At 41.6% G+C, this 23,277-nt stretch overlaps 1 protein-coding gene across 3 annotated transcripts in view; it reads left to right on the top strand.

The window, feature by feature from the left end:
- The window catches only part of GADL1 (glutamate decarboxylase like 1), an 82,352-nt gene extending 62,330 nt beyond the window's left edge, over window positions 1–20,022 (top strand). For 2 of the 3 annotated variants that reach the window (XM_009288631.2, XM_009288629.2), the window contains one exon: window positions 7,890–10,862. In XM_009288631.2, the coding sequence (XP_009286906.1) occupies window positions 7,890–8,063 (174 nt within the window). In that variant the 3' untranslated portion in view covers window positions 8,064–10,862. Of the gene's footprint in view, window positions 1–7,889; window positions 10,863–16,940; window positions 17,037–19,672 lie in introns of those variants that run through there. The other variant, XM_009288630.2, reaches the window with a different exon arrangement.
- Window positions 20,023–23,277: the final 3,255 nt, after the last annotated feature.

Here is a 23,277-nt window from a genome sequence, read left to right as displayed (position 1 = left end):
CAAGGGGAACACTGGCGCAATAGCGTACGGCAATAATTTATTAGTGGTTTAGGGATGTGGGCCCAGAACAAATTCTAGACAAAAGAAAAACATGTTTGGGTTTTACAGAGTGCCTTGGCTACAGGAACAAAGCTGTGATTGGGTGTGCAAATATTTGGTATTTCGATTGTCCCGGTTGGGGTGACAGCTGACAAATGGTCTGAGTTTGTTTTTAATTATCACCAAAAGGGAAAAAGCCTGTTGTTTTAAAGCCAGCAACTGATGTTGCAGCACAAGGCAAGAAAAGATATTTAACAGTGGAGGATATACTTTCTCAGTGTTATAATATGTTGAAAGTGCTATTACTTCCAAATATTTATAGTATTTAGCTAGTTTTGTGATTAGAACCAACCAAGGAAAGTGTTTTGTTTGCTTGTGTTGCATCCAATGATTGATATAAAATGCCAGCTACTGTTCTTACTTAATACTGACTGGTATCATTGATATCAAAGTTATCTTCTGCAGTCACACTGGGAAATGCAGCAGATAGGTCTCACAAACATCTGTCACAGCATATTTGGCACAGAAATTATTTAATATATATCATACTAGCATACAGAGCACTCACGAGGTATCAGGGCCGATTACAATAGCTGTATGAACACATAGAGACTTCACTGCCCTGAAGGGTTATATGCCTCCTGTGAGGGGAAAAAGAAACCTGTTACCCAAAAGCGATGAGGTGATTTGTCCAAACAGCCTCTGGCAGGGTTAGGGACCAGTCCTATTTGTTGAGTCTGTATCCAGTACTTCAACCACTGTGCTATCTTTTAAGCGAGATAAGAAACAGTATTGTGAAGACCCACTGCAATTAATAACCCATATGTAAAAGTTTAAAATTGTGTACAAATACTTCACTGAATTGGTTTGGTTTTTTTTTTTTTCTTTTTTGGTGGCAATTGCTGTACAGTAGTTGTTTTGTTATGAATATACATGAATCCAAACTAGTAATTTCTTGCAGGAAGCATAACTTGTCAGACTTTGAATAGCCAATAAGTTGCCTTTTAAGTAACAATCGTGAACTTCCAAATGAAAATTTGCCCCTTCTGGGGTAGCCAAAACAGATTTTTGTGGTCAGATGAGAGAGACTGTTCTGTATAAACTTGTCTTTCATTACAAGGAATAATGGAGGCAAGAACACAAAATGTGTTTTCCATTTTTGTGAAATCATGAGAATGTGATCTTTCCATTTTGTCAAAAGGGCAACTTTTTTTGTCTTCTAGCTACAAATCTTCAGCCAATTTCTAGTGCAGTATTTGGTACCTCGGAAAGTTTCATCAAGGCTGTATTTGAGGAAGAGAAATCGTTTGAGCTACTAATATGCTCCTGTCCTTCCAACACTGTCTAGCCTGCTTTTGTGGATCCCTAGAAAGGTTATTGATTTACTGCGAGTGTGGCTTTCTCTAGTAAAAGCTGAAGGCTGTTTGCAAACTGCCACCTGAAGCAGGCACGTAAGGAGGAAATTTAGATAATTGCATTCTGCTTCCATTGAAGTCCCTGGCAATTTTGAAGTGAATTTCAGGAGGAGCAGAATGGAGTCCGGTGACTGGGAGTCGCTGCTGTGAGCAGCTGGAATAGCTCTTCAGCTTTATGTTGCATAGATGCTCAGTGACCTGGGAACTGTCCAAAAGATTTGGAAAAATGTTTCTGACAGCAGTTGCCAGTATTAACACCAGTTTTTATAGGCATTCTGACTTTGTAGTACTTGCTGGGCTAGCACATTTAGAGTCATCCACACTACTTGAAGCTGTTCGCATGAGATTTCCAGCCAAATTTTGCCGACAGAACAGGCAGTCCCATGAATTTTGTCACACTTTCTGTCTTTTCTGGGAGCCAAAAATTCTACAGATGTTTCAGTTAAGCAGTGTCAGCACTTTTGATCCCACATATTTATGGTTGGACAAATAATGGATTTTTTGGTTTGGCCATTGAATTAAGAAGCTGGAAGCAATTCTTGGTTTTAGTTGACCAGAAAGAACTTTTGTTTTCAGACAAGCTAAAATGAAGCAATTTGCTTAATTTCAGTTTCCTCAGTCCTTTTCTACTGGCTGCAATAAAAATGGGTCAATTTCCAATTGAATTTAAGTTTTAATTGAAAACAGTGTTTTGAAACAAATACTCAAAATACTTTTGTTTCAAAAATTTAGAAAACCTTTAGGCTTTTCTGGTTTCTTTATTTTTCTGGCTAATGCTATCTTTTCACTTGGGCTATTTGTCAAATTCACTTTTTTTGTTTTTCCCCCCGAAGCAATATATTTTCATAAATTCATTGCTTAGCAGAATATTTTTATCCAGCATTTTTATCAATTTACAATTCATTCCTGTTGCCTTAATGTTTAAATACAAAATTGACAGAATGTGGCTTTTAAAGAGTATAGCCTCTAGCCTACAGGTTGGAAAAGCTGTTGTGATATATCAACATCTGGCACAACTAGACTAATACAACTAGAGTCTGTGAGAATGACAGCAGTACAGGTAGCATTCAGGTAACAGAGGTACAGTGTCAGAGGCATAGAAAATCATTTGTGGTGGGACAGTTTGAAAATACTGGAGTAGGTCTAAAATGAGATCCTTTACAGATTAAGGGAGGGCATGGAGAAAGAAATTTATAACCAAGGTTGGACATGGTCTTCCATTATCAGCAAGCTATTCTGCAGTTGTCCAACCTGAGCTTTCTTGCACTTTCAGCGTATCTGTTAATTGCAATTGTCAGAGACAACATTAGAGCAGAAAAATAAGAGGCTAATTAAAACCAGTAGGTGCTTATTTCTGTATTTCAGCAAGAAGAACAAGGTAGCATGTTTGTTGGGAAATTTTGCTGCTTCTTAGGACAACTTATTTGGCTATCCATACCCAGCAGCATTAGTGCAGTTGGGGTTGGGTGCTCAGTGGATTCACCTCATAAGAACAAAAGAGCTACACTACTCTTTTCTGTGCCTTCTGTGTCATCAGAAAGCATCAGCTATTTTGGACTAAATATAGGACTTGAGCTATAAGCTGGCAATAGTGGGTATGTATTTTAGAAGTTAATGGGATTGTGTGATTTGAAAAAGCTAGGCATCCAGTTATCTTACTATGATTTTTTTTTTTTTTTTTTTTTTTTTTTTTTTTTTTTTTTTTTTTTTTTTTTTTTTTTTTTTTTTTTTTTTTTTTTTTTTTTTTTTTTTTTTTTTTTTTTTTTTTTTTTTTTTTTTTTTTTTTTTTTTTTTTTTTTTTTTTTAGTTATAATAAAGTTTTACAAAGCAATTCTAATTACAGATGTCCATAGTGTTCAACAGGAGGCAGCTTACAGTGAATGAATTCCAAAGCATAACACTGTGCCGTGACTAATGGTGTGGCAACATCACCTATTTAACAGAGCTGCTCTGGAGATTTCACTTTACACAAGAAACCCATGCGCTAGGAAATTGTTCTTAGCTTAAGAACCAGGCTTACATAGCTTGACCACTGTGAGAATGGATTCGCAGGCCTTGCTAGCTGTAAGAAGAAGAAATGATCTCAAGTTTCAGCAAATCTTCTGAAAGGATTTTAAGTGTCCAAACTTGGGAACTAGCTCTTGAAGACACTAGGTACATGCTTCTCCTGCTGAAAAAGTGCTCAACTCTATAGATGAATCAGTCTTTAATGGTGGTTGCTGAAGTGTGTTATGCAGTCACAGCCTGAGCTTGGTGGAAATTCTTGAAGTGTTGGAGAAACTTGCATTGAATGCCATTGACGAGTCAATTAGGGGGAGCAGAGTGGTTTTTAAGGTATTACCCTGTGGTATGGTTGTGCAGAATGACTCTTCTCAAGGATACGTGAGATATGGAAAGGGAGATATGTTGCTTTCCTGATCCTCCTGGTGCACTAGATACTTCAGATGGCCCTGGCTGCTTGTCACACTGCTCTGTGTGTGTGTACGTGCTGGGAAGGAACGTTGGCATCTTCCATGTGAGTATATATGAGGGTCAGCTGTGGTCTGGACTCTTGATATAAACAGCTTAAACTTTAGGGCTAAAACTTTCTGTTGTTTGTAGCGTGGCTAAGTGCTGGCTGAGAGCGGGAGAAGAGATTATCCTGTCACCCAGGTAGATGGAGAAGGAGCTAAACTACTATGTCATTTTTGCTCTAGTTTAAAAAACTCTGCTATTAATAGTAAGAGAAGCACGAGATGTTACAGCCCCTGTGTAGGTCTGCACGGGGAGACTGTGATGCTCTGATCAGTCCTCAGGCAAAGCAGTTTCCTGGACCTCTGGTTGCACAGTGCAATGTGAGCAGCTCTGCTGCAGGATGGCCTTCCACGCACTGCACCTCCTCCCCACCTTCCTAGGTGGAAGAAGGGCATGTCCGATAGCCAATACGCTGCTGTAGTGAGCGTTTGAAATAATAATCTCCAGGATAGATTGGCAGGGGAGGCCAGTGGTGGGAAGGAACAGGTGAAGGGAGCAAAGGAAAGAAGAGGACTTCGGTTTTAGGATACATTACACTTAAAATTCTGAGACTGCTGCACTGACAGGCCACGTAAAGAATTAGATTTACAATTTGAAGTAAGTTCCGTAGTAAGATAATTGGACTGGTGAAGCAATCTCACTCTCACCAAATTGCTTTCCGAGGAGCCTATCCTGAATGGGGCTGTGCAGCTCTTTCTGATATTTGAGCATCCTCAGGTCTCATTGACTTCAGTGGGAATTAAACTCATTGAACTCCTCACTAGGCAATTAGTTCTTTATAGGTCTAATTTTTCTGCTGCAAAGTGGTAGCTGCCTTTACTTTCAGTTAGCAGTCATACCCTGTGCTCCTCAAGTCCAAGCCTTAGCATGCTTATATCATTTAATCGTTCTTTTGGGAGACATGTACTTAAGCATTTGTGCATATATTCTGTTCCTTACTGCTTTCTGTGGATAGGATGCCCGATAGTTTTGTTACACTGACTGTATCACGTTAAAAAATAGAACATGCAAAATACTTGATGGAAAATCTTTCCAAAAATAATCCTGTCAAAAGCCCATAGGACAGTTTTATGCTTTTTTTTTTTTGTTTAAGTAGGAAGTGTTTGTTTTGCCTTCAAAAAGGGATGGATGCACTTCAAATTAAGAGGACAACTTCATTAGCATGGAGGATGAATGAGATAATAAATGAGATAACAAAAGTGAGATTTTTCTACCTTTCCTTTCCATGAGAGAAGACCTACTGAAATGCAGTATATTTACAGTCCTCAAATTACCGAAGCTCTAAATGTTTTTGCTTTCATGGTCTCCATTTGTGCTGTTGCACATTTTGGGATGATGGATTGTGGAGCACTGGGTGTTGAGATGAAGAGAATCAATAGTGTGATACAAAAGATGAAATAACTCTGATGGAACATCAATAAAGGCTATAAGTTGCCATAGGGATTTGAATCTTAAAGAAGAGCTTGAGAAAGTATATTAAGAAGGATTCGATTCTCCCCTTGCACTTGTAGTGTCTTTATTCCATGAGCAGAAGTCGCTTGGGGGTTCTTGTCAAGTACAGGGGTGGAGGAATTTCTTCTTTTCTGTACGTATACGGTGCCCAGCACAATGTCTTCCGAGCATTGTCACAGTGTCATCGCTATCTCAGCTTATAGCTGGTGTGAATAAAAATTCAAAGTTATTCACTGTTTAAGAGAACGTGTGGTGCAGGTCTGTTCACTAGTGTGCATAACCAGGAGCGTTCCCAACCAAGAGTCTTCCCATTTGATTCCACCACTGCCAAATTGTGCGAGAACAATTATAAGGCCCAGATTTTGCCCTAGTGTTAGCACTGCACAGTACTGTGTTCAGCGATTTGTTAGGATGCAGTGTGGAATATTTGGTCTGAAGCAGAGAGGATTGTTTGCCGAGTAACACGCTCTTCAGGGTGAAGAAGGCTGTCTCATGCAAAATAGCTACCACCTCTATCCAAGCAGAACTCCAGTGTTTTGTTTTGTTTTAGTTTGGTTTTTTTTCTTGAGTATGGACTAAATGAGGTTAGTCTGATGTAATTCTGAGCTATAAAACAAGAAAATTGAGGACTCCTTGAATCATTTGCTAGGCAGACAGAAACCCAGGTGGGTGATGGCATAGGGATATATGTTTGACTACTTCTGTTTCTAAATGACATACGCATTGCAGATACACAGCAGAATTGTGTTTTCATTGGTAGCTTTCATTAGGATCTTTACGCAGGAGGCACACCTGGAGCTCCACATTAGATTTTATGGATTTTGTGGAAAAAGGTGCTATCGAATGTGACTGAAGGTATCACAGTATGCCTCTTAACCTTTCTGTTGTAATCTGAGTGTTCCTGTCCTCATTGTTATCTTCTTGTTTCCTAAATGTTTATCAGAACTACTTTCACAACTTATTTCTTATTTTTTGCTTGCAGCAATATGCAAAAAAACAAAATTCTGATTGCACATTGCCTTCTGAAAGGATATTCATTGCTTTCATGTGCATAATTCATACTGATGTTACACTCTGGACTTTAATTAGAATTCTGACTCTATCATTCTCATAGTTTAGAAACCAAACACTAAATAAACCACATAGCTTTGTCACAAAGATAAACCAAAATCAGAGAGGCAAATTAAGTTAGAACCATGAACATTCTTCCTCTGAATTCAATATACATCTTGAAACAATGGTAATTTAGACATGTACCACTAAACAAATATGGGAAAGCTAGGCTGTTAGTGTTGAAAACCTTAGCTGTTTCTATCTAAGCAAACTGTATGGGACTTGCCTCCTAAAATGTGCCATGTAAAAATAAAGCTATTAAGGCAAGGTTGGCATCACCATTTTTCTTTTGCAGATCAGGTGGTAGTTTCTGGCAGTAACTTTTAAAGCTGAAATAAATTAATGCAGAAACCAAGGTCAGGTCATACACCTATTTGCTTAGTTCAAAGTCAAACCGTCGCAGAAGGAAGAAAGGGAATGCACTGTTCTGAAATACATTAGTGTTATTAGTAATATATTAAAATGCAACGCATTTTTAAAAATACTGCTTCTGTCAAAATACTTACTTATGTTGAATTCTGTCTTCCAACGAATAGAGTACTTAATCCAGCAATGTATTTAAGCTTATGACTGATTTCAAGCATGAGAACACAGAACTACTCACACACTTAAAGTTAAGCAGAAGATTAATTGGACAAGGTTAATAGCCCTGCTGGGATGAGATCAAGTGTTCAGCTATAAGGACCTGACTCTGCCAATCTTACTCATGTTTTTTTATTCTGCAGTGAGACACCTATGAGATTTCATCCCATTCAACACGAGTGGTGTAGCCAAATGCCTTAAATCTAAGAGATGAAATCTTAAGCTCCAGGATCAGGCCTTCTCCCTTAATATTGCATCACATTGACTTCTTTGGCAGCTTAAGTTTCACAAGGGTTCAATGGAGAGTGTCCTTTAGGGAGACCTACTTTGCAGGTACGGAGAAGATGTGAAGGGCCATCAAAGGCGAGTAGTCAAGCTTAGCCTAGTTAGCACAAGGAGAGAAACCCTGACTTTTACCAGCTGCAGCTGATGTTCTTCCTGAGTTCAAACCTTTGATCTAAATCAGGAAGACTAGGGACCTTAACCCAAGCTTTGCCATGTCACAGGTGAATGCCCCAAGCAGCAGGCTTTTGAGGGCTTTAGATCTTGCTCTGATTCTGCCAGGAGTCCCAGAACCTGAGGGTCTCAGTGCACAGTCTGCCTCTAAACCTGTCGGTCTGAGCTTTAATGTTTCTTGGGGCAGGCAGTGGGAAGGCGGGGAAGGGGTGCAAAACTCAGACACTTCAAAAAAACTTAAGTCACAAAATACAGTTCCTGCCCAAATCTGCTGTATTTCTGAGTGTGACATCAACCCTTTTTTATCTCTGCATTCAGGTTGCTCCTGTAATTAAAGAAAGGATGATGAAGAAGGGCAGCATGATGCTTGGGTACCAGCCTCACCAGGGCAAAGTCAACTTCTTCCGCCAGGTGGTGATCAGCCCGCAAGTTAGTCGAGAGGACATGGACTTCTTGCTGGATGAAATTGAACTGCTTGCTAAGGACTTGTAGCTGTAGCTCCACAGCACCAGGCGCTGCTCATATGTGATATTTATGGAGAAAGAATGGCAGCAGCATTCTGGTGCTATTTTGTGAAAGGTAGTAAAAAGCTTGACATATAGTTTGGAAACTGTCATTTTACAGAGTGATGTTGAGAGCTTGGCAGGTAGAACACCCCTTCACAGGAAAGTATTTGCTGATGGGGGCTGAGAGTGACCGGGGGCAGGCCGGTGCTTGCAGCACCACTGCCGCCATTCTGGGAAGTGTTCCCTCGAGAAGGGAGCACTTCTGAAAATGGTGTCTACATCCCAGGGAGGGCAGCTATTTATGGGGTGCCTGTGCACAAGTGTAGCTCAAACTGGTCACTTACATATGCAGGCAACACTCCTCTGAAGTTACTGTTAGGACTGGATTTAGCTCAGTGAGCTTTAAAATGCTAGTAAATACTCGTCTACTCTGTCAATATTTTAGTTTGGTGTGTGTTTAAGGATAGAGACCTGGTTGGTAATGACACTGATAAGACTGAACATCGTGGACTTGTATGAAGCATTCCTCAAGGCCCCTAACTAGGTGGGTTGCCCAGGTTTTCCTCCGTGAGCACAGTCAACATGGGGTTGTGCAAGTCGCCATCCTGGGAGGTTTGCAGGACCCGCCTGCACAAAGCCCCAGGCAACCAATATTGACCCTGCTTTGGGCAGGTGGAACTAGATGACCTACTAAGGTCCCTTCCAACCTAACTGATTTTGTGATTCTATGAAATACAACGATTGGGCCCAGTCAGTGTTTGCCAATGTTGCCCACCCAAAATATCACCACCACTTTAGCAGAGCTGAGAATTTTGGAATAGCACTTAAAACTTCTTACCTCTTTGTTAACAGGAGTTACCTGGCATTTCTGAACTGCTGTTCACCTTCCTCTGTTTTTAAAGCATAAAGATTTATTTAGCAGCTTTTAGATGCATTTTAAAATTATAACAGAGAAAAAATAAATATATTTACCTGAAAGATACATATATATTTATGCATGGTGACTATATATTAAGAGCATAGCAAAATACATATTTGTCATCGTCTGTCTGTATTTTCGTACAGATTTGAGATGACTCACTCATGATATCAGTATATAATTTATATTTTGGCACTGAGATTAAGGTGGTGGTGATCAGGGAAAGCCTGCCTGTGATTTTAGGATATGAACAGTCTGAGTATTTTTGGTCAATCTTAAATTGCAAAATTAAATTATAAACTTCATGTTTGTGTTAAGAATTACAGTTTACTTGTGATCTGTTTGTATTCTATAAAATGATCCATTTTTTAAAGATAGAAATTTATTTCTTGGGGTGAAGTTCTTGCAGCAAAGCAATGGAAATAACCATGTCTTCCACCTTGTAATCAACGCCTACTTAACTTTAATGTTGTGATGTTTGTTCCTTATTCTGTATTTGAGGTGGCACTGACCAATATGAATCTTTCTGCTATAATGTTTTCTGTCATGCTGAAAGCTGTCTTTAAACACAATGCTTTCTTGTTTTCATTTCCTACGTTGTACTAGGATCCAACATTGCATGACATTCCTACTTCCAGTCTCCAGGAGTATGGTATGGAAAGTCATGATACCCAAGGAGGTCATGCTGTCAGAGCAGTAGATAGGAGCAAGAGTCACCCTGCAGCACTTGACAGATGCCTTTAACAGTGTCCTGGAAGTGAATATTCTTCTGCTGTTATAGTGAGCCACTGGACTTTAAGCCAAAACCCACATTGATACTAACATAAAAATGAATATAATGATGTGGTCCCTGGATTCTGCCCTGTAATACCTGCGGTTCACTTTATCACTTATTATCTTGTGCTTCTGGCTATACCAGCTTGGAAAATGCTTAACTAAATTCAGGGCCAATAAGGCTTATTTAGCCTCCCAGCCACTCTGGGTAGAGTGCAGAGTGCGCAAGGGGTGCTGGATGGATGGAATGACTTTGCTGTTGCTTCTTGAGTTAGATAGGACTGTTACCCCTTCTCCTTCTCTTTTTTGACCTTGAAGGGAAAGACAGAATACAGTGTCAGGATGTTTTGATTATGGTCCAGATTCTCGGCGAGTACTTGATTTTTGATTCAGGGGGAGCTATGTCACCTTCTGTCAGCTAAGAATTTGGTCCATGGTGTTCCGTGACACCGCTACTATCAAAAAAGTGTTACTGTCTTGTTTCTCATCATGTTGTTAGTGCATTTCTGTTTCCAGCTACCATGACACTTACGGCACATGTCAGACTGAAGTAACCGGTTCCTTTCTGTAGCAGTAGTGGCTATAGTATTTTCAAATGAGAGCAAAATGGAACTTTTTTAATGTTTGCAGAAAATAGGTCTCCGATCAACATGTGCACTGATTTCTTCAAAGGTATAGGTTAGCCTTCCAGTGTGACGCGAGTACCTTATCTCATCTCCGTATAATTTCTTTTATTGCTGACCCCTTATCATGTCCCAGGTGCGCGATATGATGGTCTCATTTCAGGACTAACGTCATTTTCTCATAGTTGCCTATTTAGGACTAGTATGTACAAAATGTCTATTTTGTAGCTGGTGATTTTAATAAAAAGTGAAGTAAATGACACCCTTATAAATACAGGTTGTGTTTGTCATTTGTCAATCTAAAACTGCAAAGAGATGTATAAAGAAGGTATGCATGAGCTCTCCAGATGGAGAAACAGCAAACTGCCAGCACAGCTTTAAAATGTGAAACCTAGTCTAACCCTGCTTCAGGATGTGGTTTATCTGTGTGCTGTGCCCATATCATGTTTAATAAACATCTTGGATGGAAATGTGTCACAATTTATCTTACTCCTCCTTTCAAATGCAGAAGTTAAATTGTTTTTACAGAAATGGCCATTTTATTTATTTATTTACTATTCTAGCTAGGTGGGATTGGCCCATGAGCTCCCTCTCCTAGTTACTGAGAAGTGCCATCTCTCAGGATGCTAAGCCAAGTTCTGGAAGTAATGAGGTACAGGTATAAATCGGTGAAGAAGCTGATCCACTGGCTGTTTCAGTCTTTGTAATTTCTTGTGTCTACTTCTAATAATCTTTTTTCAATATGGAGCTTTAGGAAAGGCAGGAAATATTTAGACAGAAGGGATGCTGAGGCAGTTTTTGCTCTCGGTTGTGTGGATGCATCTTGTGAGAACTTTGGGTGTTTGTGCTGGGTCTACGTGCAAAATCACTCACACAAATCATCGTGCCTGGAACAAGCAGTCCTGGTCTCAGGACTTCGAATATGATTTTCTGTGATAGATTAATACAAATCAGTAAAGTCTGGTTATGTATGACTTCAGTGCTTCTAACTCTCACTGAGTTAACTGGAAACCCTTGCTGGATTGGGCCCTGAGTTTTATCGCTGGGATCTTTCATTTCAACACCAGCAGCTTGGCACTCAGAATATCTCGGTTATCTATTCAAGGTTTGTGCCTAGAGATTCAAATTTATCTTTATTTCTGTGAGACTGAATTGAAATGTATTTTCATTTGTATCCTTCAATGATGTGTTAAGATGCTTTTCAAATATTTGACCCTTAAAGGACAAGTAATGTCCTTTAAGAGAGGCCTGGTAGAACTGGTAGAGTTGCATTCCCAGAATGCCAGGTAAAAGCGTGTAAAAATGCTATGTGCCTGAGGTTTCCTCATTCATACACAGAGATCACAGCATTAGTTCATGCTCAAATAATTTTTATTTTTAAATTCTTGGGTAGCATGATTGGGCTTACAAAACTGATACGAAATGTTGAAGGCAGAGGAGAATAATAATTCAGAAATACTAAATGCTAAGTCTGCCTTCTCCTATTATGTCACACATGAGCTCTATGACAAGCCAATGGAAGCTGAAAGTGTCGTTTGAGTCCCCCGTTTTCAACAGTGCCAAATCTGCCCAGCCTCTCTTCCCTGCTGCCTAATTCCATGGGTTTTCAACGGGAGAGTGAAGTGTGTTCATCCTGGAAATCACTTGTAGGTAAGGCCCACTCACACGCCTGCCCTCCATCCTGTGGCATAATTGGTAAATGCTGATAAATCGTTTCAGCTTATAAGCACTGTGTCTAGTACAGTAACTGCTAAATATTGCTACAGTTACATCCTGAAATAATGCAATTGCACACATTCATTATGTCTTAATTGCACACGCTAATTGCAGGTTAGATGCAATCAAAGCAGCACTGCCTGGCAAATACACCGTGCAAACCATGAGAAACCCTGGTGGAGGGGTTTTCTTTCTTTAAATTGAATCTACTTTCCCACAATTACATGTTTTTGCTTCAGATGTACAATTAGATGTTATTACTCTGATTCTGTAACTACACAATAATCAACCAAAAATTACTTTGAGAAGCAAAACAAAACAAATTTGCACAGCAAGAGGTACAATAAAGAGAATGTCAAAGGTTTCGAGGCAAACCCACAGAAGGAAACAATGGTCGTGCAAACGATTAACCTCTACTAAATCTAACATACGTGAATGTGCTGCATGGCTGTGCTGCAGACGTGGAGCGGTGAAGCAGTACCCATCATGGAGCCATCAAAGAACTTGCATATACCCTGACACTGCCGCAATCTGCCCCAACGTAGCACGGTCCATCCACTGATCCTAGACAAGCCCTTTCAGAAGGCAGGACACTTTGTAGTACAGCAACGATTTTTGTATCTATCAAGGTGAAGTTTGCATTCTCAATAATAAAAGTGATACTGAAAGGGTAATCTTGAAAAAGTCCAACAGCGATGACCACTTTAAGCCTTAGTAGCTCGTGTACAATTGAAGTACAATGGATCACAGTTTTTAAATTCATTTTTAAAAAATTAGTAAAACCTTTATTTTATGAAGCATAAAGGCAAATAATAGAAAGTGAGGGATGTGGACCCTTAATAGTTCTGTCAAACACAGATGTTCTGTTTTGATGAAATAATTTCTTGTAAGTAACTCGGAGAGTGTTAATTTCTACTGGGCTATTTAAAAATGGAAAGTATGATGAAAGCACTTGCCATGAAATAGCAGAGGCCTATGGAAAATAACATCTGCCTTTGGGACTGTGTGGTCTATATTGTCCTCTGCAAAACACTGTTCTTCCAAGAAACTTTCACCCAGCTTGTCATTCTGGGAATTGACTCCTTAAATCTGGCAGGCGCTGGCACTGGCAGCTGCAGCTTTATACATCCTGCCCCTTTTGTGCCAGGTGATACAGATTTTTACTCTGGTTCTGTTTCTGTACCCTCTCTCATGCCTGGACATTTTTTCAGAGGGAGATTTTCAGTATTTGGCACCATAGGAAAAATGTCAAGAGTAGCAGAAGGGGGAAGATAGAAAGCTGAAGCAAAAGCAGTGCTCAGCTTGGTATCTTGAAGTGACATTTTGCCTTCTCTTTCTCAGCAATGGATTTGTCCAGATGTTCAGATGATGATCACTCGCTGCTCCTGTCAGAACTATGGTAACACCATAGAAGATCAGGACTTCACTGTGCACTGTACAATGTGGTAGACCAATCTGGCCTTGGGAAACTAAGTAAGACAAAGGGTGGGAGAAAGAAATGTTGGTTGAGCTGTTTTACAGAAAAATGATGCACAAGGAACTTAAAACTTTTATTTTTGTGAAAACTTCCACTGTGGCTTTAGAAAAATTGTTGAAGGAGTCACTGCCAGGAGACAGCAGTGAGTGAAAAATGGGACATAGTGTGATATGGGCTTAGCGGAGGGAGATGGTGCTAGGCTAACCAGAGAGCTTTCTAGGAAAAAAAAGAAAATTACTTTCTAGACTGGACTCTTACAGTATTTGATGTGGCATCACTTGGGAAAACCTGCATAAGATGGGAAGCAGGATGGAAAAGGTAAGGTGGGTAGGACTATCCAGTGAAAGATGAAAACGAGTGATGGAGAAAGGAAGATACCACTCGATTACCGGTATTGATTCTGGGCTAATCTAGCTTTATACTGTCATCACTAACCCTTTCAGAAAGATCAGACGTATGTTCTGATTTTCATGAAATGAAAATTCATGAAATTTGCTGATGAAGCTATGTTGGAAGTTTTAGAGTTTGACATGCATGAAGAACTAGGTGATTTTAAGAGCTTGTGGGAGGGGAGACTCAGTCAAACAAAGTGCAAAATCTTTGGGGACTTGCAAAAAGCTGCAAGAACTTTTTGGTTAGAGGTAGGATGTACTAAACACTTGGGAAACAGAAAATTGTGGGGATAAGCATAATGATGGCATAAATAGCAGTGTATGAGCTAAGCCTAAATGCCATATAAATAAAGCCAGCCAGCCAAGAAATTCGGTGGTAAACAACAAAGCAGATCTAGCCTCTCATCTGGAGCATGGCAGCAAGGAAACCCTAGCAGGGCGGCAGACTTGGTGGCTGGTCCAGGCCTCTATCCCCCAGCTCTGTTGTCTCAAGCTGCGAGCAGTGAACAGTGAGAACGTTAACTGGTTTTACAGAGCCAAAGAGCAGCGCTGCCTAGTCGTGTGCTCCATCTACTGGTGTGTCCTCTGGTAACCAACTTGTGCTACACACAGGATGTCTCTTCCGAAGAGCACTCTTGGACATCTCTTATGTGGCTGAGGAGAGAATTGGAACTAAAAATTCTTGGGATTTTTCAGACAAAAATGTTTTGTCAGAAAATGTCGCTTTGTTTTAGGCAGTCTCCTGTGAAAACATTGGATTTCAATGGACTTTAGGGAAATACATGCAGACCTGTGATCATTTCTTGTCATCCTGCCTAAACAGTGATGGGAATGTGTTTCCATGCTGTGTAACCCATGATGACACTGGTGTGTTTGGGGCATCCAAGCTGAGCAATGGAGAGCTCAGGGTGCCATGAAAAATGCACTTCCCCGACTCTGAGCCCCTCAGCTGGGCAGTGATTCCTTACTCTGCTCTTTACCAAGGTTAAAAATGGAGTCAGGAGCATGCAAGCCACTTCTAAGCCGTATGGCCTCAGAGTGCTGAGTTTCCAGGCTTGATTTTATTCTGAAGCAATCCCAATGCCTTGGGTTTTTTTATATTTTCCTTTCTATGAGAAATACCGATGTTCTATGGTGAGTTACAAAAGAGGATGTCCTGCCCTCGTGCCCCAGCACATTTTGGAATTTCCCACAGAACAAAATTTCCAGCTTCTTGACCACCCTGAACTCGGTCCTTTAGAGACACAGACCGAACACAGAACTGCAACCCCTGTGGCGGGAAAGGATCACAAGATGTCATCGAGATGATATGACCTCCATCCTGAGATAGGATCAGTGATACCAGAGAACTAGTGTCTAACCTTTGCCTAGTCTATAATTCATGACCAAAATTGCTGGACATCCTGCAGCCTTCCCATGAGGTTTTCTTAATGGATAATCTAGATTTTCCCTGCTGTGCTTGATCCATCCACCATGATTAGGGCCAAAACATATTTTTCCTCTTTGCAACTTCTACATGTTCGAAGATTATTATCTTATTGCCCCTTAATCATCTTCTTTTCTAGTTCTGAATAACAGTCACTCTTTCCATGTTTCCTCAGAGGCCATGGTTCTAAGTCTTCTGATTATTCTGCTGCCCAAAACAAGACAGAGCAGTCCTCTGAAACCTTCCCAGGGTTTAAAAGAGAGGCAGGATTACTTTGTACATCTCTCAGCCACCACTGCTGCTTATACATCACAGTGTGATGTTCACCTTTTGTAACAGCAAGATGCTATTGACTCTTGTTAGGTTTGTGACCCACTCTGAGCACTAGAGCTTCTTTGGCCAGCTGCTTTACATGGCTTTTCCCCATTAGATATCTGTATGCTTAATTACTCCTTTGTAAGTGTCCCCACTAAAGAGGATCATGTTTTTTTATTAAGCACAGCATAGCTAGCTGGTCAAGGGAGGTGATTGTCCCACTCTGCACTGCACTGGTACCGCTCCACCTCGAGTACTGTGAGCAGTTTTGGGCGTCTCAATATAAGAAGGACATCAAACTATTAGAGTGTGTCCAGAGGAGGATGACCAAGATGGTGAAAGGTCTCAAGGGCAAGACTTATGAGGAGTGGCTGAGGTGACTTGGTTTGTTCAGCTTGGAGAAGAGAAGGCTGAGGGGTGACCTCATCGCAGTCTACAACTTCCTCAAGGGGGGCAGTGGAGGGGAAGGTGCTGATCTCCTCTCTCTGGTGACCAGCGATAGGACATGAGGAAATGGGATGAAGCTGCGTCAGGGGAAGTTCAGAATGGACATTAGGAAAAGGTTCTTCACTGAAAGGGTGGTTGGTGACTGGAACAGGCTCCCCAGGGAAATGGTCACGGCACCAAGCCTGTCAGAGTTCAAGGAACGTCTGGACAACGCTGTTAGCCATATGGTTTAGTTTTAGGTAGTCCTGCCAGGAGCAGGGAGTTGGACTTGATGATCCTTACGGGTCCCTTCCAACTTGAGACATTCTATGATTCTATGATTTGTTCAGTCTGTCAAGAACAATTTGAATTGTCAGTCCATCCTGCAGCACACATGCAGTCTCTCACAGCACAATACAGTTTGCAGATTTAATAAGCATATATTTTAATCCATTACCTAGGCTATTATTTAAAATACTGAATAGGGGCTAGACCTGGGTCACTGTGGAACTGTACTCAGCGTCTCCTAGGGACCTAGGGATCTACATAGTAACTATTGTGTATTTCAAGCCAGCATTGCACCCACTCTATACTTGAATTTAGACAACAGTTCCCTAGTTTGCTAATAATAATATCATTTGAGGTGATGTCAAAAGCCTTTCTAAGCTCAAGCCACATGATATTTACTGTATCTTATCTTCTCCATTTTACAAGAGCTACTGTCCTGTAGGAAAAAAACCCCGAACACATGACAAATCCATGTTGACTGCTACCCTCTTCTAATTTTTTTTCCAGTTGCCTTCAAATAGTTTGATTCCTCCCACCCTCTGTAATTTCCTGAGATGCAGGGACCTGAACGGGTCCCCAGCTCCTCTTGCCCCCTTTCAAATGGTAAGTACCACCTCTGCCCCTTTGGCAACACAGGAGCAAGCTGTGCAACTGCAGGAATCCTTTCTGGGGCACGTTGCAGCTCAGAGAATTTGGTCCTCAAGTAGTTGAACCTCAGGTTGGCTGTGGACGGAGCTGAGGCTGGAGGGTGCTGAAAGGCCTGTCAGGGCCATGTGCCCGGGTGCTGCGGGAAAGCAGGGGTCTGGGAAGGGGAAGATGGGTGAGCATCAAAGTCTTGCCTCGGTACGGAGCCACAACATGGCTGGGACATGAGTTTGGATTTGGAGTTGGACAAGTGCTTCCATTTTATGCAGGAGAGTCAGAGTAGTCAAAGACAAGCATGAATGGATCTGAGACTGTGAGGATGAATTTCATCCAGATCAGTCAGGCTGAAACAATACAATATACTAAGCGTTTTCCACCCTTTTCTTATCCTGTGCTAGTTTGAGAATTAATCTTTTATTGTCTGATTGTAGCTAGAGAGAAGACTGATACAACCAAACGAGTACTAAACATTTTGGCCTTTCCAGCCACCCTTCTTTTCAGTTGTGCAGTTCTTCCTGAAGGGATTTCTTTTCTGTTTTTTTACATTTTTCTTCATGAAAAATACCCTCACTATTTAGTTTGCTGGGTTTCTTTAGAACTGGAAGACAAAGACATTGCTCTGGTCCCGGAGTATTGAGCCTGATGAGGCAATCATGTAGGAGATATTTGCATAAGACATTAAAAAAAAAAAGAGCTCCAGCCCCCTGCCCGATGAAGAGCCCTTCCCCCATAATTATTGTCTTAATGAAAGCACTACATGCAGCTCACCATACCTATAATTTCATTTTAACTACTCCTGGAAGACAATTAAAGCAGTTATTTAAAAATGCAATTCTTACCATAAAGTATAGCAAAATGGAGTCACAAGCATACACAAGGTATTCATCAGAGCATTTAATATCCTCAAGTTAATAATTTTATTATTATTTTCAGGATGTGTGGTTCAAGCAAGAAGTGTGTTGCTATGATGGCGAGAGGAGTCATTCGCTCTATAGCATTCATACATTCCAATTGCCAATGCATTGGTCTCACATATAGAAAAGGAGACGAAAAAAGATTAACATCATCATTTGACCTGTCTGACCCTGTATCCAAAGCTTTTTTCATGCATTTGTCCACTAAATAAATTTCCATCTCTTCTAGAAGCTAATATGATTGATTTTGCACATCAGGAGAAGTAATGCAAAAATACAGAGCTCTAGCCTAGCCAACCAACATGGCAATCAAGGCTCACCAAGGACTGTCAAAATACTCACTGGAAACTTGAAAGGCAAACATTTATTTGCAAAAACCCATTGCATTTCTCACTAGGATTTTTGAACCTGATACTCTGTATCATTAGAAGTAACGTGAAGACACGTAAAGAAAAGAGCAACCACTTTTTAAACTAGTCTGTGACCACTGTCCATATATTGGTATGAAAAGCACACTGTCCATTCTAATAATCTGCCTATAATTCATAGATGTAATAGGTCAAAGCGCTGAAGTCAAACCTATTGACCTCAGTGGCGTTACAGTGAGGCGAAGGGATGGTCTTACTAAATGTCTCTCAATGCGAGCACATGAAGGGCGAAGGGATGGTCTTACTAAATGTCTCTTAATGCGAGCACATGGAGTAGGCTTCACCTCTCCGCGCTTCAGCTGTCTGACCGTTCGCTGCCCATGCTCAGGCTCCCTCGTGGCTCCCTGTGCCGCCCTGCTCCTGCCGGGGAAGGGCCTGCCCTGCCTTAGGAGCCAATTTTAGGCCAAGCTGCTGATGCGGTGAAGGTGGCGAGACTCTGCGGCATCGCTCGCTTGCTCTTGGGAGAGTTTTCCTGAGAATGTTTTACATTGAAAAGCGAACCTTCTTCTGCCAAAATGTTTTCCTCTAGAGCTAATAAAACCAAATTAGACTGTTGCCCAGATCAGGAATGAACTTTGTCTGGTTGTGTGTCATGGATATAATAAACAGTTTATACTTGGGCAAAGGCTCTGTTTAAGTACGGCTGAATCCTGTTTGGTTTACTGTGATTAACCCAAACAATTTATAAATGGATGAAGTAGGTTAATTTAAATTCTTTCTTCCATTTCCTATGGCTTTGTTAAGATTAGGTTCTTAAAAGCAACCATTCCAGAAATTATTGCAAGACAAGCAAATTAATGTTAACATTCCTACATTAAAATGAAATTGCCTTGATTTTTTTTCCTTATTTAATAAGGCTTACATGTCCTTTCCAGACGTACTTAGGCTACATAACCTGCTGCTTAATGGGAGATGCCATTAATGCCTTAAAACATGGGAGCATTTCGCTATGCTATTCAAAGCATTACAAGAAAAAATTCAGCCTAATCCCCTGCAAGTTGCTTTTGCAAACTCCTCCTCAGTGGTGAGGCTGAAGTGCCGGTGACGTTGTCATGTTACAGAAATACTGCTTCTGCTTCTCACATGGGGATTAGATGAGCAAAAAGGGTTGCAGCCAAAGCACATGAGCAAGTCTGTGTAAAAGTGTACGAGCCTTAACAACTGGAAAATTAGAAGTCTTGGTATGAGATTTATGTCCTGTTCAAAACCTTTTAGCTAATTAAAGGTATGGCCTACTTTCTTCTGCCTCCAGGAGCACCGGATGGCTGATGGAAAGCGAGTATCTCAGTTGAAGAGAATCGATACTCTGGCTTTAATTTCACCATAGGAGGAAACCTCACCTTTCCAGAAATAAGGCTGGATTCAAGTATCAGCAGTTATCATCTTTCACTTGCGAAGTGCCTCTCTTATGGATGGGCTGCTCCTGAATACGCTGCCTGTTAACCCATGTGCTGCAAGTTATAATTCTCCTTGGTGGCAGCACCATGTAGCTGTTTTTCTTGGTGGTGTGAGCAGATGGGCTTTGTGTTTTCTTTTACCGGATCCTTTCTCTGACAGCCTTAGTTCAGTTTTGTTGGATCAAAGCTGAAATACTGTTTTTGTCATTTCAGGCATTTATATACCTTGTATAAAAGGCTTTGCTCTTTCAAAAAACAGTATTTTATTTTAAAAGATTCTCAGACAATTGTTGCAATGATGCACTGAAACAGCCCTGAATAGGCCTTGTATTTTCATCCTGATCTCTGAAGCGATGACCCTTGCCACTTCTGAGTCTGGGGAGGCATTTCTTATACGTTGCCAAATGATGTAGTCCCAATGTAAGATTGATATTTTTATCATCTTATTTTACTGGGTTGTCATAGCATAGACAGCCTCACTAGATTAGTGCAGAGATCCTCTCAGTGTTCACATACATGTATAAGGAAGTCAGTAGATAAAGACAGGCCTTTAAGTGCTAAACATTTGCAGCCACAGACAGACAGATGTTTATCTCAGAAGTTTATACTGTCTTCTGTTTGAGAACTAGAAAGACAGTTTTCACCTTCAAGCGAAAGCAGGAATTAGATGCAATCAATATGTTCTGTAAAACATTTTCTAACCTTAAATAGTCTCCCGCAAGGTTGAAGCGTGAAGACCCTGGCATATTTCTAACAGAAGGAAGTCTATTTCTGGAATTCTTTGTGTGAGACGGAAAGCGCCGGGTTTGGGCTTTGTCGGGGGGGTAAGGAACTCCGCTTCTGTAGCTTGCTGTACAGCTCTGATAACACATCCTGCATCCCACATCGGTTTAGCTCATCCTAAATAAAGCACTCCCCTAAACACCACACGCAGCCAGCCTGTGGCTGAAGCACACTGCAAAAACCAGGACATTTCAAAGGTCCTTATGTTACGCTGGCAGGCGACTGAGCTCTACGCTACAGAAAAACCTGCTGCAGCAGGGCTGTAAATCTTGTAGGGGTATTTTCATTCCTGGCTCAGGGGATGGGATTCATGGCGGGGGTGAGAGCTGAGAGTGAAGGGGGGTAAAGCTTCACCCCGGGGGTGCCAGGAGGGGACAATGTGGTTGTCCGCTCCTTCTGGAAACTAGGGAGACAGCCCTGGTCCGTGGAGCCTCACGTAACTGCTCATGCTGGAGCAGAAAGCCAGTGAGCCTGGCCTGCGACCTGAACACCATCTCCATGCAAGTTGGTTAGAAACACATATGATGTGTATTTCTTTTGGGCTTTGCTTCCTCTGCATCGCTTCTGCCCTAAATAAGCAAAGCGGCAGTGTATTAAACAGATGTATGCAATGGGTTTACTCAGGTGCTGTTTCTGGAGGAGGACAGACCCTGGAGGTCAGGGCAGTCCCTGCTGGGGAGAGGAGCGGGCCAGAGGGGAGAGGGCCACAGGAGGAAGGGCACGGCTCCAGCCTGAGCAGAAGCAGCGATGAGGTGCCCTTTGGGAGGTCGTGCAAGGCTAAGCCCGATGTTTAAATCCCAATATCTGATGCAGGTCTTGTTCTGAAACACAAATACCATGAGTTGCTTTCATGAGAGAAAGACCAGCACCCCGATCCAAAATGGGAGGCAGGAGGGAGTGCACTGTGCAGCCCCGACTCAGGCACCTGAAGGTGCCTGGGAGGAGGAGAGGAGCGGCAGGGAGCGGAAGGCGGCGGCCTGGGCTTGAAGCCACAGATGGCTGAAAAAAGAGAGCGGGGTGAATTGCTTTTTGTTTCTTCTTCCACAGAAAAGCCTTGCTGCAGCAGAGGAGGAAGAGGGGAAGTGTTTTCAGCTGTGAGTGGTCCCTCCTGTGACACACACGAGATGGCTAACCTGGGAAGAAATGCCAGGGATCTTTGCTCTACTTGCTTTCACATGGCAGCACATTTGCAAAAGAGATGTTTCAGCAGTGAGAGTTTAATCATGCTGATTTGATCAGGTGGCCGTTTTATTTTTTAAGAATTTAGCTACGTAAATGCAACTGTCTGAAGAGATTGGTTTATCATCATTATAGCTGAGCAAATAATTCACAGCAGATAATTTATGAGCAGCCTTTTGCCTTTGCCTCTTCATGAAGTGATTAGATGGTGCTCAAAGCACTCAGTAGTCAAGAGTTTTAAATCTATTTCCTGGGCTCAGTCCTCCCAGGAGCCTCACAATTTGGCCATATTTCAACAAACCACTGACTTTGTCCTCAGCTTTCTGCTGATGAGCAAGGCCTTTCAGCTGCCGGAGGTCAAAAATAGGTGAGAGCTGCCAATAGGTCAAGGCACTGTGAGGAAACGGGGTCCAGACAGCTGGGCTGGGACACCATGGTCTCAGGCCAACTGGGCCTTGTGGGTCATGCTGGGAAATGTAACCCAGTAGGACACAGGTGCCTGAAAAAAACCCACCAAAATCCTGCAGTGAGGTTCATCACTTATACCGACCCAGGATGAGACTGGAATTTTTGGCACCCCCCAGCAAGAACCTTCTGAACACACACATGGTGTGCACCCACTTGCGTGAATGTTTGCCAAGTAATAAGCAGCATGAACACAGCCAAACTGCATTCAGGAACAACAAGCAGACAGTCTGGAACAGAATTCGCTCCATCTTCTTTGTGGTTGGAGGGAAAAATTGCCATAGGCAGCATTTTATTAAAAACATAATGCCAAAAAAAAAAAAAGCAAGCAAGAGAGAGAGACAGAGCTAAGGATCAGGAAATAAATTAATCAGTGTTCCTCTGGAAGCAAAGGAAGCCCTTGGGTCCCAGCACAGCTGGCTTGACAAGAGGACAATATTGCAGGTGCTCTACATGTGGCTCAGTTTGTTTCCAGGAGCATTCAGAATAACGACATCTTAATGCCTTTCTTTTTCTTTTTTCCCCCCCTCGGGAGCTGGGTCATGATTTTTTCTTCTTTTATCGTTCATGTTTATTCCAGTAGCAGTTGGGAATATCTTAGAAGGGGGTGAAATCCCAATTGTGCTGGGAATTGTGTGAACTGGTAACACGGAAGCACTCTGCACTGGGAAACTTTGCCACCCAGTTTAGGCTATTGCTTGGTTCTGTAGTAAACCTAAGGATTGCCTTCTGCATTGCACAGCTGGCGCCTCCTTGCTGTGTATCCTGGCGGTAAAATGGTGATTGACATGCTAATTAAGAGCTGCTCACAGAAGGATGTTGAACACCATATTTAGGATAAGAAAGGTGGGCAAAAGCCTTAACTGAAAAAATATTAAAAGGATATAGTGTACTTTATTTCAAGGACATTGTGTACTTCATTTCAAGACTGAAAGGTCTCTGGAGTTTGCCTGCTACAGTTTCCTAATACACTTTATATTTCTTTTTGCAACACTTGCTTGCCTTGTTATGCCAAAAGGACTTTGCCTTTGAG

The sequence above is a fragment of the Aptenodytes forsteri genome, unplaced genomic scaffold (genome assembly GCF_000699145.1).
Source record: "Aptenodytes forsteri isolate BGI_AS27 unplaced genomic scaffold, ASM69914v1 Scaffold9, whole genome shotgun sequence".
Taxonomy (NCBI): domain Eukaryota; kingdom Metazoa; phylum Chordata; class Aves; order Sphenisciformes; family Spheniscidae; genus Aptenodytes; species Aptenodytes forsteri.
The sequence above is the reverse complement of the archived record's forward strand: the minus strand, read 5'-3'. Positions and strand labels throughout refer to the sequence as shown.